Source organism: Calliphora vicina, chromosome 2 (genome assembly GCF_958450345.1).
Source record: "Calliphora vicina chromosome 2, idCalVici1.1, whole genome shotgun sequence".
Lineage (NCBI taxonomy): Eukaryota > Metazoa > Arthropoda > Insecta > Diptera > Calliphoridae > Calliphora > Calliphora vicina.
In genome coordinates this window covers 136458491-136474960 of record NC_088781.1, presented here as the reverse complement: position 1 = coordinate 136474960, position 16470 = coordinate 136458491, and the positions used below count along the sequence as shown (strand labels likewise).

Genomic DNA, 16470 nt, shown 5'->3' with positions numbered 1-16470 from the left:
CATTAGGTATCACTTATATTTCAATTCGTTTATACATGATTTCTTTTATATATTTTATTCGATTCTATAAAAAGTGATAATTTTTATTTTTATTCGGTTTTTAAAAAAACCGCTTCTTTAAATAGCATTAATTTTCTTATTAGATTCCTTAGGAACAGGCTCATTTTAATAAATTCTTTGAGAATCTGTTAATTTTTTCTTCGATTAGAACGATACTTTTTATTCAGTTTTTTAAGAACCGGTTTTTTTATTCGATTCTTTAAATATTAGATTCTTTAGGAACAGGCTCACTTTAATAAATTCTTTAATAATCTTTAATTTTTTATTCGAATCTATATGAAACGGTTTTTTTTCTTCTCCAATTTTTAAGAATCGGTTATATTTTTATTCGATTATACATAACACTTTAATTTTCTTTGCTTCTATATAAAGTGATTAATTTTTAAAGGATTTATTAAGAAAGATTCTTTTTTATTCGGGTTTTTTAATTTCATTAATAGATTATTTAGGAACAGATTAATTTTAAAAAATTCTTTAAGAATCGATAAATTTTTTATTCGATTCTATATAAACCGGTTTCATTATTCAATTATTTCGGAATCACTTTTGTTCATCTGTGCATTCCTTTCATTCGGTTTTTAAGAACCGGTTTTTTTATTCGGTTCTTTAAATACCATTACTTTTTTCATTAGATTCTTAGGAACAGATAATTTTTTTAAAGTAATTTTAGAGCGCTTCATCATTTTTTTCGGTTTTTAAGAACCGGTTTTTTATTCGGTTCTTTAAATACCATTAATTTTTTTAATATATTATTTAGGAAAAGTCTTATTTTAAATTTTTTTTTAAGAATCGGTTATTTTTTTTTATTCGATTATAGAAACGGTTTTTTTATTCGATTCTTTTAGAACCGATTAAATTTTTATTCGATTTTATTTTATTTTTATTTTTCAAAAGATTTTTTGGAAAAAAAATTATTCGGTTTTTTATGAAACGGATTTTTTATTCGATTCTTTAAAAACCTATTAATTTAAACTCAATTATTTCCGTTTATTTTTTATAAGATCTTTTTAAAAATCATTTTTATTCGGTATTTTTAGAACCGGTTTTTTTATTCGGTTCTTTAAATACCATTAATATTTTTATTAGATTTTTAGAAACATACAATTTTGTTTAAGTTTTTTAAGAACCGGTTTTTTATTCGGTTCTTTAAATACCATTACTTTTTTCATTAGATTCTTAGGAACAGATAATTTTTTTAAAGTTATTTTAGAGCGGTTCATCGTTTTTATTCGGTTTTTAAGAACCGGTTTTTTATTCGGTTCTTTAAATACCATTAATTTTTTTAATAGATTATTTAGGAAAAGTCTTATTTTAAATTTTTTTTTAAGAATCGGTTATTTTTTTATTCGATTATAGAAACAGTTTTTTTATTCGATTCTTTTAGAACCGATTAAATTTTTATTCGATTTTATTTTATTTTTATTTTTCAAAAGATTTTTTGCAAAAAAAATTATTCGGTTTTTTATGAAACGGATTTTTTATTCGATTCTTTAAAAACCTATTAATTTTAACTCAATTATTTCCATTTATTTTTTATAAGATCTTTTTAAAAATCATTTTTATTCGGTAGTTTTAGAACCGGTTTTTTATTCGTTTCTTTAAATACCATTAATATTTTTATTAGATTTTTAGAAACATACAATTTTGTTTAACTTTTTTAAGAACCGGTTTTTTATTCGGTTCTTTAAATACAATTACTTTTTTTATTAGATTTTAGGAACAGATCATTTTTTTAAATTATTTTAGAACGGTTCATTACTTTTATTCGGCTTTTAAGAACCGGTTTTTTATTCGGTTCTTTAAATTTAATTTTTTTTAATAGATTTTTCCGGAAAAGTCTTATTTTAAATTTTCTTTTTTAAGAATCGGTTATTTTTTTTATTCGATTATAGAAACGGGTTTTTAATTCGATTCTTTTAGAACCGATTAAATTTTTATTCGATTCAATTTTTATTCGATTTTCAAAAGATTTTTTGCAAAAAAATTTATTCGTTTTTTAAGAACCGGTTTTTTTTATTCGATTCTTTAAAAACCTTTTAATTTTAACTCAATTATTTCCGTTTATTTTTTATTAGATCATTCAGTACTTTATCAAATAATTATACCCAAAATCCAAATTTCCAATTTTACTAAATATCTTGATAACAAAATTCCTTGCAGTAATTTTCCTAATTAACATTTAGGATAATTTAACTTAGGAACGAAATTATTTTACATTTATTAGTTACATTTCTTAAAAATCTCTTAATTTTTTTTCGATTCTATTACTCAACATTAGCGGTTTTTTTATTCGATTCTTTTTGAATAGGTTATATTTTTATTGCTTTTTTCGTGATCTGTTCTATTTTTATTCAATTCTATATAAATTGTTTTATTTTTATTCGATTAATTGTTAATAAGATTTTTTATTCGGTTTTTTAAGAACCGGTTTTTTTATTCGGTTCTTAAAAAAACTATTAAATTTAACTCAATTATTCAGGAAACTCTTATTTGTTATACGTGGGTTTAGAATTTTTTTTTTCTAAAAAAAAATCAATTTTTTTAGCAAAAAAAACGCATTTTTGCTGAATATCTTGGTAACCAAATTCGCTATAGCAAAAATAATAAACGTTTCCTTTCAGACTTCTGTCGATTGCTTGAATTTTATGCTAATGGTAATCAATTTCTTATTCTAGCAATTTATTCTCAAACTCTCCTGTATTATTCCAATTTTTGTACATGAGTTACAAAATTCCTTGCAGTAATTTTCCTAATTAACATTTAGGATAATTTAACTTAGGAACGAATTAATTTTGTTACATTTTTTTTAAAAAAATCTCTTAATTTTCGATTCTATTACTCAACATTAGCGGTTTTTTTATTCGATTCTTTTAGAATCGGTTATATTTTTATTGCTTTTTTCCTGAACTGTTCTATTTTTATTCGATTCTATATAAATTGTTTTATTTTTATTCGATTAATTGTTAATAAGATTTTTTATTCGGTTTTTTAAGAGCCGGTTTTTTTATTCGGTTCTTTAAAAACCTATTAAATTTGACTAAATTATTCAGGAAGAAAGAAATTGGACTGAAAAAAAATGGTGAGAAAAAATTCTTATTTTAAATTTTTTTTTAAGAATCGGTTATTTTTTTATTCGATTATAGAAACGGTTTTTTATTCGATTCTTTTAGAACCGATTAAATTTTTATTCGATTCAACTGTTTTATTTTTCAAAAGATTTTTTGCATTTTTTTCGGTTTTTTAAGAACCGGTTTTTTTTATTCGATTCTTTAATACTTGTATATTTTTTTAATTGCATTATTCGTGAACTGTTTTCGATTCTATATAAATTGTTTTGTTTTTATTCGATTAATTGTTAATAAGATTTTTTATTCGGTTTTTTAAGAACCGGTTTTTTTATTCGGTTCTTTAAAAACCTATTAAATTTGACTCAATTATTCAGGAAGAAAGAAATTGGATAAAATTTTGATAAAAATTCTTATTTTAAAATTTTTTTAAGAATCGGTTATTTTTTTTATTCGATTATAGAAACGGTTTTTTATTCGATCCTTTTAGAACCGATTAAATTTTTATTCGATTCAACTGTTTTATTTTTCAAAAGATTTTTTGCATTTTTTTCGGTTTTTTAAGAACCGGTTTTATTTATTCAAAAAACCCGGGTTTGGAAAATTTTTTTGGCTAAAAAAAAAGATTTTTTAGCAAAAAACCCACATTTTTGCTGAATATCTTGGTAAAAAAATTCTCTATAGCTAAAATAAGGAATATTTCCTTCCAAACGTCTCTCGATTTCTTATTCCAGCAATTTATTTTCAAACTCTCCTCTGTTATTCCAATTTTTTTTCCATGAGTTACAAAATTCCTTGCATTAATTTTCCTAATTAACATTTAGTTTTTATCTCTACAATTTCAACTTTATTAACAACAAAACACATTTGAATTTTGTTAATCAACTCAATACCAAAAAAAAATTCCTTTCATTATCACAAGCAGCAATAAAAATTGTTTATTCATTTTTCAATTGTTCAACTGGACATGATGGTCTTTTGCATCAATAACTATTTTGTTTTTTTTATTTTGTTGAATTTTTTTGTACTATACTCTCAAATATACTTACTTATTTTGTTGGTCTTTTGCATTGGCTTTAGCAATTATTGAATTCCATTTAGCGATTATATGAGGATGAGTTACTTCGATATCCTTGTAGCTACCGGATGCTTGCAGGCAACCATCTTTCAACACAATTAACTAAAAGTAGCAAAAAAAAGAAGGGAAAATACAAAACAAAACAAAACAAAGCATAAATGAATAAATATCTTTTGGAATGAAAGAAAAATAATAAAAAAATATTAAAACACCAATACAGCAGACAGTAATAAAAACTGAAAAGTCAGGAATTAAGCTAAAAACAACAAAAAAAATATGAATTGAAAAATTGCACAATTTAAGCAATAAATTAAATATTTCTTCAATGAAACACAGCAAAATCAAATAATTTGAAAGTATACAAAAGCACAATTGAGAAATTATTTGAATTTTAAACACAGAAATCTATTTCTAAAAACATATTTGATTTGAAATAATAATAAGAAAGAAAAAAACTAAAACAACTTTTAACAAAATTAATATTTGTCTATCATTTATACCTCAAGGCCAGCAGCTATAAAAAGCTGTGTCCTTTTTCCAAAAAAATATTAAAAAAAAAAATCATATAAAATTTATTAGTTTTTTAACACCAGGAAGTGACAGTTGAGTTATTTTTTTTTCTGTTTCTCTTTTGGTGTTTTTTATGCATTCAGTCAACCATTCTTATTACAGTTATAAAATATTTCAAGCACAAAAGGCGACTAAAGAAAAGAAAATGTCCTTTTTCTGGCTGGCTGTCTGTCTGTGACAAGTGAGTGTATTTTAGTGAGCAGCACTTACATTGTGCGCCTGTTGGAGTAAATTTAATTGTTGTGTCACTAAAATGACAGTGCGATTGGCTTTCAATAGCATTTTTTTAATACTTTGTTCAAATATGTGACGGGCCACTTCATTGTCTAACGATGATAAAGGATCATCCTGTTTGTAGAAAAACAAAATGAAAAGAGAGAAAGAGCAAAATATAAAAATCATTAAATTAAAAACACATTTCAAGTTATATGAAAAGAAATAGTAATATAGCTATTAAGTAAATAAAAATGACATAAACTAGTAATAGTAGTAGCTGTAGCTGTAGCTCACCATTATCACCACGTTGGCTGATGAGTATAAAGCTCTGGCTATGGCCACTCTCTGCCTTTGACCACCCGACATGTTTATACCCCGCTCTCCTATCACTGTCAAATCACCGGCCGGCATTAGCTCTATGTCTGGCTTGAGAGCACAGGCTTCTAAAACGAAATCGTAACGTCGTGGACGAAAAGATTCACCAAATAGAATATTCTCTCGAATGCTGGCATTAAGCAGCCATGGCTGCTGGGGCACAAAGGCAATGGTAGAGGTTCTGGAAGAAAAAAATAAATTTTTTATGAAAATTTTAATAAAACATAGGCTGGCAATCAATTTTATTTTATTTATACATTTTAGAATAATACAAAGAAAATCTCTCAATTACACCAGCACGTATACTTAATATTAATGAAGTTGTACATAAATCATACGCTCCAAATCAAGAAAAAAAATTTAAATTCAAAACAAATTATTTAATAATCCGTAATTATAACCAACTTGGGAAATTAATAGAGACAAAGTTAAGCTTTCATAATATTTCTGAAAGAATTGAATAATAACACTGTCCAACAGTATTCTAAAAGGCATGTTGAGTATATCATTTTTGTAGAATAAATTTATAGTCCAGCTGTTCTGACTTTTGAGAGGACTTTTTTGATTTTGTCGAAAAAAAGGTCAAATTGACCCCTAAAAAGAGGAGCTAGAGTGTTAAGATCTTCCACAAAAATTATCCTCATAAAATACTCTCAGACATTAACTTACATACTAAATGAAAAAAATGTTGTATGTTAATGTCTGAGAGAATTCTTATTGTCAGAGTTGCAATGTGGAATTTTATGGGGATAATTTTTGTGGAATATCTTAACCCTCTAGCTCCTCTCTTTAGGGGTCAATTTGACCCTTTTTCGAGAAAATCAAAAAAGTCCTTTCAAAAGGGACATTTAAGGATTAAAATATTCTACGAAAATTTTTTCATTTTCAAAATTATAGGGTCGCTATTCTGTTTCAATTAAAAAGACTCAATTAATATTAAATAAAACAGTTAAAGGGTGCTGAAAATCGAACAATTATACAAACAGTAATACAAACAGTTTTTAAAGAATCCAATAAAAAAATTAAGAGTGCTATACTCGGTTGTGCAGAATCTTATATACCCTTCACCAAAGTTTACTTTACGAATAAAAAGTTTATTTTGAAAAAAAAAAATTGAAATTAATTTTGGTGATTTGAAAAAAAAATAATATTTTTTATTCGTTATTCGTTCGATTAATCGAGAAAATTTTAAAAACTAATCAATCATTCGAATAATAAAAATAATTTTATTCGATTAAAATAAAACTAAAATAATTGACAACCATTCTAAATACCCTGCCACTCATGGTCATGGATAATAAAGAATAGTATAACAATTAACTGATTGAAATAGAATCGAATTAAAAAATAAACATTGGGTTTATAAATAAACATATTATAAATGCGCTGAATCATATAATAGCGAATAAAAAATTAACCTGGGGCCGAATTACCGCATTCGATATCGAGTAAAATCGATCGTAATTTTCTTATTTGAGATAACGATATCGATATCGAGCATGAAATTTAATACATTTTATTATAATTACGATATCGAAATTATTTTTCGATACGACAGTTCATTCGATCACGAGTGCGGTAATTCGACCCCAGGTTTTAAAGAATCAAATTAAAAAAGCTTGACGCAAATAAATTATAAATAAAAAAGAACCATTTCATATACAATCAAATGAGAAATTAACAGATTTTTAAAGAAACCGGCTTACAAAAAATCATTCCTGAAAAAACAAATAAAAACTTAAGCGTTCTTAAAAAATCGAATAAAAATTAATCAGCTTTTAAAAAACCGACTAAAAATTAGCCGCTCTTAAAAAATTTAATAAAAAATCAATAAGTTTATATAGAATCGAATAAAAATAAACCAGTTTCTGTATAATCGAAACCGTTCTTGAAGAATCGAATAAAAAAGAACTGGTTCATATAGTATCGAATAAAAAATAATCGGTTTTTAAAGAATCGAATAAAATATTACTCGATTCTTTAAAAACATGGAATAAAAAAACAACCGTTTTTTATAGAACCGACTAAAAAATTTAATGAAATGAATTAATCAGAAAATAATAAAAATAAACAAGTCCATGTATAATTGAATAATTATGTTAAATAATAGAATAAAAACTCCAAAGTTCAAATATTGTAATGTAATGGTTAATAACAATATTAGGGAAAATTAGCCTGTTCTAGAAGAATCGAAAATTAGATAATGAACCGTGCGTAAAAAATCGAATGCAAAATCGATATAAATTTTTCGAAAACGTTCTTGAAGAATCAAATAAAAACGAACCGGTTCACATAAAATCGAATAAAAAATTAATCGTTTTTTAAAGAATCGAATAAAATATAATCGAGTGGAAATAAATCATTTCTTAAAATATAGAATAAAAAAAGAATCGGTTTTTAAAGAAAGTACCGAATAGAAATTAAACGGTTTTTAAAAAATTGTATGAGAAAAGAACCAGTTTACATATATATTCGGCTGTGCCGAATCTTCTATGCCCTTCACCAAATTATACTTTAAAATACTAATCTATATGTATAAAAATGAAATGGTCCATGTATGTAATGTCATCACGTGAGCACGGCTGGAGCGATTTGGCTGATTTTTTTTATTCGATTCGAAATTTTCAGGAGATGTTTTGTAAAGAAAAAAAATTAAAAAATTCCGGGTAAAACTCGGAAATTCTTTTTTTTTGTGAGTCCAGTCAACTGTAATACAAAAAGCTCCCTAAAGTATGCAGTACAAATTTAGATATTTTATTTGCAAATAAATAAGAACAGGCTGGTGTGCGTGAGTTGGAGAAACTTGAAGAACTAACATTAGTAAATGCTGCCGGTCGAAGCCGCGACGATCAACTAGTTTTATATATTTTATAAATTTTAATTTTTTTTAAATTATTTTTGAATATACAAAAAAAAAAATATTTTTTTTTCAAAATTGTTTTTTTTAATTTTTTTCGAAATTGATTTTTATTAATTTTTTTTTTAATTTTTTAAAATTTATTAGTTAAACAAATTTATGACAAAAAAATTTGATTTTGACACATTGCAGGTCCGACTTGCTTTGGCCTTATATACGTCGTTGCAAATGACTTTGAAATATCTATTATTAGATATCCATATTGTCTATATTAATGACTTAGTAATCCAGATATATATCAAAAATAGTCTAAAAATCGAGGTTGTCCTGGTTTTTTTCTTATATCTCAACCATTTGTGGGCCGATTTTCTCGATTTTAAACACAACTGAGCCGGGAGAATTCCTGATATATTGTTGTATCAATGACGTTTGTAAGTTATTTGGGGGCTACAGAAAGTTGATTTCAACATACATAAAGACAGGCGGATAGAAGGACAGACGGACATGAATATATCGACTTCGCTATCTATAACGATCCAGAATATATATACTTTGTGTGGTCGCAAATGAAAAATGTAGAAATTACAAACGGATTGACAAACTGATATACATATGTATACCTTTGCCACTCATGGTGAAGGGTATAACAAGTATGAGTGCAATATTAAGTATATGAGGCCATCAGTGCATAAGTGGTGTAACCCACAATTTTTTTTTTTTTTGTTTTTTGAACATACCATAACATAACAAAGTCATGGTGTAAGATACCTATACCTATACCCCTAAGTAAATAGTTAGGGGTTACACCACGTTTGTGCTGATAGCCTCATATATACTTCACCAAAAAAAAAAATATGAAAAAAAAAATTTAAAAAAAATACGGTAAAGAAAAATTTTGGTGAAAAAATAAAATGTGAAAAAAAAATTTGGTAAAACCATAAAATATGAAAAAATTGTTTTTCATATTTTATAATTTCGGTAAAGAAAAATTTTGGTGAAAAAAAATGTAAAAAAAAAATTTGGTGAAAAAAATTGTGCAAAAAATTTTGTGAAAAATAATTTTGTAAAAACATAACTGAGAAAATATTTTGTTCAACAAAATGATGGTGAAGGAATAACGATATTACGATATTAAATAGCTAGGAGTGCCCTCCTACTTTCACTAAAAATCACTAATTTCTCAGCCATCAGACAAAAAACTAGACTTTATAAACCTTAAACACGGATTTTTCCACAATTTTATGGGTAAACAGGCCTATATAATTTTTCTATTAAATTTATATTCCAATTCTCTATTACACTACTCCACTCTTCTACAATTTATTACTAAAAACCAAAATTTTATTAAATTAAATACTTGGTGATTATTAACTCATTAAGTACTTAACTTTCTAGACTAATTAATTATGTTGTTTAGTTAAATAAATTTTTGTAATAATTTAAGTAAACATATGGTTGGTATTAAAATATTTATGAAAAATTCGGTAAAGCAACTAATCACTAAATGATTTAAACATTGTCATATGTATTTATCTCGAATATTAACTACACTTATTTATATGTTAACCAAATGTTGATAATAATTTCAAAATGCAAACATTTACCTCTGTATTTATATGAGCTTTTATTACACAAAATCAAATTTACTGCCCTGCATAATGTGGGAAATTAAAAATTATGAAATATTTTTGGAACAAAATGGGGTAAACAGAACGAAAAATAACTGAGAATAGTTGCTACAGAGCAAGCAGCAATTGTATACAGTAGCTTGTTATTTTCGCTCTTTTAATTTAAACTGATCTCCATCCTTATTTCTGCTCATAACTGAAATTCGAGTGTTTATGTGGAAATGTCTATGTAGGTATAATTATTTTAATGGCTGTGGATGTGTGTTTAAATGGGGTATACACATTTAATTATTGTTTATTATTTATACGAAAATTACCATACACAATTTTAAACCTTTTAAACTTGATTTAAATATTTAATTAATTTATGCCACAGCTTCTAAATAAGTATACAAAATACAATGATAGAGAAAGAGAGCACAACACACATAAAGTTTAGCAAAGTTTTGCAAACAGTTATAGCATGTATGGTGTGAGAGAGGGAGAAAGAGAGAGAGAGGAAGAGGAAGAGTAATTGTTAATTAAACAGTAGGAAAATAATAACAACTCACACTATTGAAAATAACAGTATTTATTATAGAAATTTTGAACTCTTAAATACAGTAAATGTATTTGTTATGAATGCTTAAGTAGCTAAGTGGGAATGTATGAATATTAGGGTGACAACGTTTCTATGGAATAAAAAAATAAGGTGTTGATGCTCCTGAGACCATTTCTCAACATTATTGCGAGTAACTGCTGAGCTGGGTCAAAGGATAAAAAGGTTATTTTTATATTCACCATCAAAACAGATGGACGGAATTTTGATTTTGCCATTCCGTTAGTAACACAGTGCAACACGAAAAAATATAACGATATACGGACACCACTACGTGATAAAAGACCAAAAAAAGACCCGATTCTCCCAGTTTTGCCCAAAGTCATGCACTTTTTTATGAGCCCCCAAAGATTTGGGTACTCGGTGTCGTTTTTGCAAAAAAGCGATCATTTTCTCAGGCCCATAACTTGCAAACAGTTTAGAATTTTGATTTACTCTCTGAGGCAAAGTTGTAGCCCTTGTCATAAAGAACAAAAACTGTGAACATATAAAATCAAAAAAACTTCATCTTCAAGATCAAAATCGCAAAAAAACTTTAAAAAATTCGATTTTTTAACCATTTTTCACCTGTTCAGGTCCATAGGTAGCAAACCGTGCAAAATTCAAGGAAACAATAAACTACAAAAATGTACCTAAGATCTCAATAAACAACTTTCTAGAACATATGAACTTCCTAGGAATGATTCTTAATACCGTTTAGTTAGGTCAATATAAGTTAGTAAGAAAAAACTAAAGGAATTAAGTGTTTTGGGCCTTAAACAATTAAATAATAAACTAAAGCATACATTTAGGCAGCTTTAAACAAATTTATTTAAAATTTTTTAAAGTTTTTTGCGATTTTGATCTTGAACATGAAGTTTTTTTAAATTGAAATAAAAGTACCTTTTGAAATAAAAGTACCTTTTGAAATAAAAGTACCTTTTGAAATAAAAGTACCTTTTGAAAAAAAAGCTAGCTGCAGCTAATATTGACCTTATGACTAAAATGTTGGAAAACACTATCTAAGAATGAATTCAACATTTATTTTTCATGGAACAAACATTTTTGAGTCCACCCTAATGTTTATATTTATTCTATATGTATAAGTTTTTAAGTCAATTTTATCACATATTTAGGGTATGTGTTTATAATGGATGGAGTTTATAAATTATTCTTATTTCTGTGTTATACTTTTAGGCGGGAGTGTTTATAGTTTTTATTGCCTAAAAGTTTGTATAGGCTTCGAAATTCATTGCATAATATTTTGGTAAATTTATGTTGAGTAAATAGTTTTCATTAGGTTTCTATAATCTTGACATTAAATCAGCAAAATTAGTTTATGGCCTTACCTAATTAAAATTAATTATTTTGATAGAACTCTTTTAAAATAAAAATAAAAACAAAATAAAAAAGCTAAATTTGTTTAAGCCACGATAAACACAAAACAAAATCTGTAAGTTTTTAGAAAAACTTTAATATTTTTTAAAACCGAGATGGTAAACTTAGGCCCACTGTAACGCCATTTGTGCTTAACATTTACAGCTCCTTAAACAATATTTCAAATCTACAACTCTTGCTTTATTGTTATTCCTAGTTTTAAAGAATTCTGTTTGGTAGTTTAGAAGTTATTTATTTATTACCGCTTATCTCGTGACTGATTGAGGTTAGCTCACATTTTGTGTTATAACTTTTTTCCTATTAAAAGGACGTTTCTGATTTTTAATACCAAACAAATTAGGACAATAATAAAGATGCAGCAACAATTTTATGGATTTCCATATTATGTTTTAGACGTTAGAGTGATTTACACTAACAGATATCACAGATATCTATTGAAGTTTAGGAGTTAATATAATACGAGTGCGGTTCAAGTCCAAATCCGCAACTTTATGAATGAAGCACAGGTTTTTGGAAAAAAAAAACCTGTATATCTCCTTTGAGATATACAGGCAAATCCCGGTATAACGAATCTCACTTTAACGAAAATCCAATTTAACGCACGGTCAAATTCGTAACATTGACTAACTTATATAACGAACGTTTAAAAAATAGTATGCTCGATATAACGAATGGTGAGAAAAAACAAACAAAATCAAACAAACAACCAAATTTTTAACATTGATAACCTTATATAGCGAACATTTCGAATATTGTATGCTCAATTTAACGAACAGAAAGTATAAAAAACAAAAGTTTAAAGAATGTAAAAATAAGAAAATAAGTCGTTACAGTACCTTTTTCAATGGTTACTCTCTTTAAAAATAGGTGCTGTAATTTTTTCTATAGTTGTTTTAATTGCTTGTTTCACAATATCGAATGAAAGATTTCGTTCGCATAAACATGAAGGCAGGGAATCCAAAATCAGCTTTCTTTAGCTTAGAATGCGAATGAAATCATTCATTCAATATTGTGAAACAGGCAATAATTGTGCAGGTATTCATGTGAATTAAATATGGGGAACCTTAGAAGAATTTTATTGAAAGAAAAAGTAAAAAATTTAAATGAATGAATGAAATATGAAAAAACAAAGTTATCAACATTTTGAAGAAAATAAAACAAACATTTTATCGTGACTAAATGTTTCCTGTAAATTATCTTCACACAAATTAAGTCGAATCTTCAAAATTATTTTTTTTTAAATGAGGGGTAAACAGTTTAATTTACTACAGGTTGAATCATTTCCAACGTTTCTCCAATTGTCTAATCCCTTCCAAAAAATAAGATTTTTCGAGTTCATCAAAATAGTGTGTGAGATGATTTCATCGTTGGAGTCAAATCTCTTTCCACAGAATCATTTCTTCAGGTTTGGAAACAAGTAATAGCCAATCGGAGCTAAATCCGGAAAATAGGGTAGATGAGGCAGCCATTCGTAGACTAATTCATGGAACCTGTGAGATACCTATGGCTTCCAATATCTCTCGCAATTTCAATCTCCGATCGGCCAAAACCACATTGTAATTTCTTTGAATTGTAGAGAGCATAACTGTTGCTTGTACGACCAAAACGAAATACAGTAAATCACTTTTTATACCCTTCATCATGAGTGGCGACCCCACAAAGTATATACATATATACTGGATCGTTATGGATAGCGAAGTCAATATAGCCATGTCCGTCTGTCCGTCTGTATGTTGAAATCAACTTTCCGTAGCCCCCAAATAACTTACATACATGATTCATACATTAATATATCGGAAATTCTTTTTAAAGTATAATTTGGTGAAGGGTATATAAGATTCGGCACCGCCGAATATAGCTCTCTTACTTGTTTACCATTGAAAATGATGGTTCAGAGTTTCCATAGTATTTATCGTGCTTAGCCTTGGGGTGAGAGATGTTCTTATACCCTACACCACCATACTGGGTAAGCTATTATGCGTTTGTGCAGATGTTTGTAACGCCCAAAAATATTAGTCTAACACCCACCTTAAAGTATACCGATCGACTTAGAATCACTTTCTGAGTCGATTAAACGATGTCCGTCCGTCCGTCCGTCTGGTCGGCTGGCTGGCTGTAAACCTTGTGCGCAGAGATTTGGTACATATTATTTTTTCAGCCCAAGGACCAAGCCTATTGAAACTGACTGAAATCGGTCCATTATTTCACCGAACCCCCATACAAATGTCCTTCCGAAATTGGACTTTATCGGTCATAAATGTTTAATTTATAAATGTATCTCCACAAATTCCGCTCCAAATAAGTTTTATATATACAAAATTCATATCACCAAATTTTGTTAAGATCGGTCCATAATTAGTCATAGCTCCCATATAGATCCGCTTCCGAAAATCACTTTAATGTGCATAAATCGCTTAAAAATGTTGGTATACTCACAAAATTCAACATAGTAAACTTTCATATAGACATAAATCACACGACATAATTTCATGGTGATCGGTCCATAATTGGTCGTGGCCCCCATATAAGGCCCACTTCCGAAAATCACTTAAAAATATAAATTATTGAAATTTTAAAAGAAAAATGTTTTTGCTCTTTTACTTAGTGTAGGGTATTATACTTTCTTACTTGTTTTTTTTAGATTCAGTAGCCAAAACCATAACTTTTCCTTTATTGTTATTCCAAGCTTCAAAGAAATCTGATAATTACTTCAGAAATTATAAATTTATTAACATTTATTTTGTGATTGATTGAGGTTAGCTCTCAATTTGTGTTATAATTTTATTTGCACTAAAAGTATTTTATTGATTTTTAATAGAATTTCAAGGAATTTTATTTTTCACATTCCAGGTGGTCATTTTTGGACCGCTGTGGCGCCGCTTAAGCATAAACTTCACATTTCCTTAAACAATATTCAAAAGGAACAACTCTTCCTTTATTAATGTTCCAAGTTTCAAATAAATCTGTTGGGTACTTTAGAAGTTATTTAATTATTACCATTTATTTTTCCATTGATTGAGGTTAGCTTACATTTTCAGTTATAACTTTTTTTCTGCCAAAATGATTTTATTGATTTTTAATAGGAAACTAACTAGGTCCATAATAAAGATTTACAGAAAATCTCATTAATTTCAATAATGTATTTTACACGTCAGACTGATTTACACTAACGCATAGGAGACACATAGTCTTATATGTTGTCTTGCATATCAAAGTTTTGTTTATTTTTTTTAATCTTTGATTCTTATAATTGTTAACATTTTTATTATAATATTCTCTTAAAGTTCTATCAAGTAAGTCTAGTTTTTCTTACAATCTTCCCTTAATAAATGTAACAATTTAAGTCTAATCTAAGAAAACTTATAAAAATAAATTTAAGTGTTAAATAAAACTCTTGTATAAGAACATATTGCTGTCAGATGTTTGAAGAGTCATAAAATTTTCTTTTTATTACAAGTAGATAATATTCCATATTCCATACATTTATTCCTTTTGATGTCTTTTTTTTTCTTTTTGCCATGGCTTTTTTAAGTTCTCTGCAATTCAAAATTATTAACACTAAAATTTATTTTTTTGCCCTTTTTTCCAGCAATTTTTATTTCAACTCATGTTTTTTTTGTAAACATAAAAGAAGAACAAATCTATTGCCTTTTAGAAATTTAAAAAAAAAATGTGCAATGTCTGTTACATTTCAAGAAATATGAAAAAAAAAACACACACATATGATGTTTATGCTTATCACGTAAGAACAATTTATCACAAATGTTAATTTTATGGGGTGAATACTCACTCGTTCATACAGATACAAACAGACAAATATATATTCATTGACTCAAACTAAAACTCATTGGAAAATTTTTACGCAGTTATGTTAACGTTCAAAATGTGGCAGTACAGTTCAGTATGTTTCAAGCTTTAGCTTTTTTTACAGCATTCTGATCTTTAGAAGGATTATGATGAAGATGATAAGGATGATTTTGAGAATGACGTAATACTTATGCATATGCTTGCACTTATAGACAAAGTCATCAAATGCTGAAAAAAAAACTGCAGCAGCTAGTCAACTGAAAATTGTACACTGAGGGTAAAATATAAAAAAAAAACTTATAAAAACATAACAACGCCTGGTAAAATATAACAACAAGTTAAAGGATTTTGCATGCAAAAATGAACTTAAACACATAAAAATTCAAGAAACTGCAACAGTTGCAGACATTAAAGCAGAAATACTTATATTAAACACAAGCCGGCATATGGCTCACACTTATATTTACATTAGGATGGCCCCAAAGAAAATGTTTTGGATGTTTCAAACTCAAATAAAAGATTATTTCAAAAAAAAATCATAGAAAGGAGCTTTTTATCTTTTGATCCAGCTCACCAAATACTAACGCCAGAACAAACATTTTAAAAAATGCACTTCTCAAACGAATTAATCCTTAATTTTATATTAAAACATCGACAACTTATTTTATCTCCCTACAAAAGGGAACACCCCATTATTACACATCCACAAATAGCTGGTGTTTTTGCATTTACTAACACCTACACACTTCAAAACAAGCAGTCTCTTGCTCTCCCTCTCAATCCTGATAAAAGTAACCATTTCTTAGCTACAAAATATTATTGCATACTTATTGGCGTTT

At 27.1% G+C, this 16470-nt stretch overlaps 1 protein-coding gene across 1 annotated transcript in view; it reads right to left on the bottom strand.

Moving 5' to 3' along the window:
- Window positions 1-16470, bottom strand: part of Sur (Sulfonylurea receptor) — a 138146-nt gene that overhangs the window by 39778 nt on the left and 81898 nt on the right. Inside the window, exons 10-12 of the mRNA XM_065502075.1 lie at window positions 5284-5545; window positions 4984-5121; window positions 4175-4305 (exon numbers count right to left, since the gene is read on the bottom strand). Of these exons, the coding sequence (XP_065358147.1) occupies window positions 4175-4305; window positions 4984-5121; window positions 5284-5545 (531 nt within the window). The remainder of the gene's footprint in view (window positions 1-4174; window positions 4306-4983; window positions 5122-5283; window positions 5546-16470) is intronic.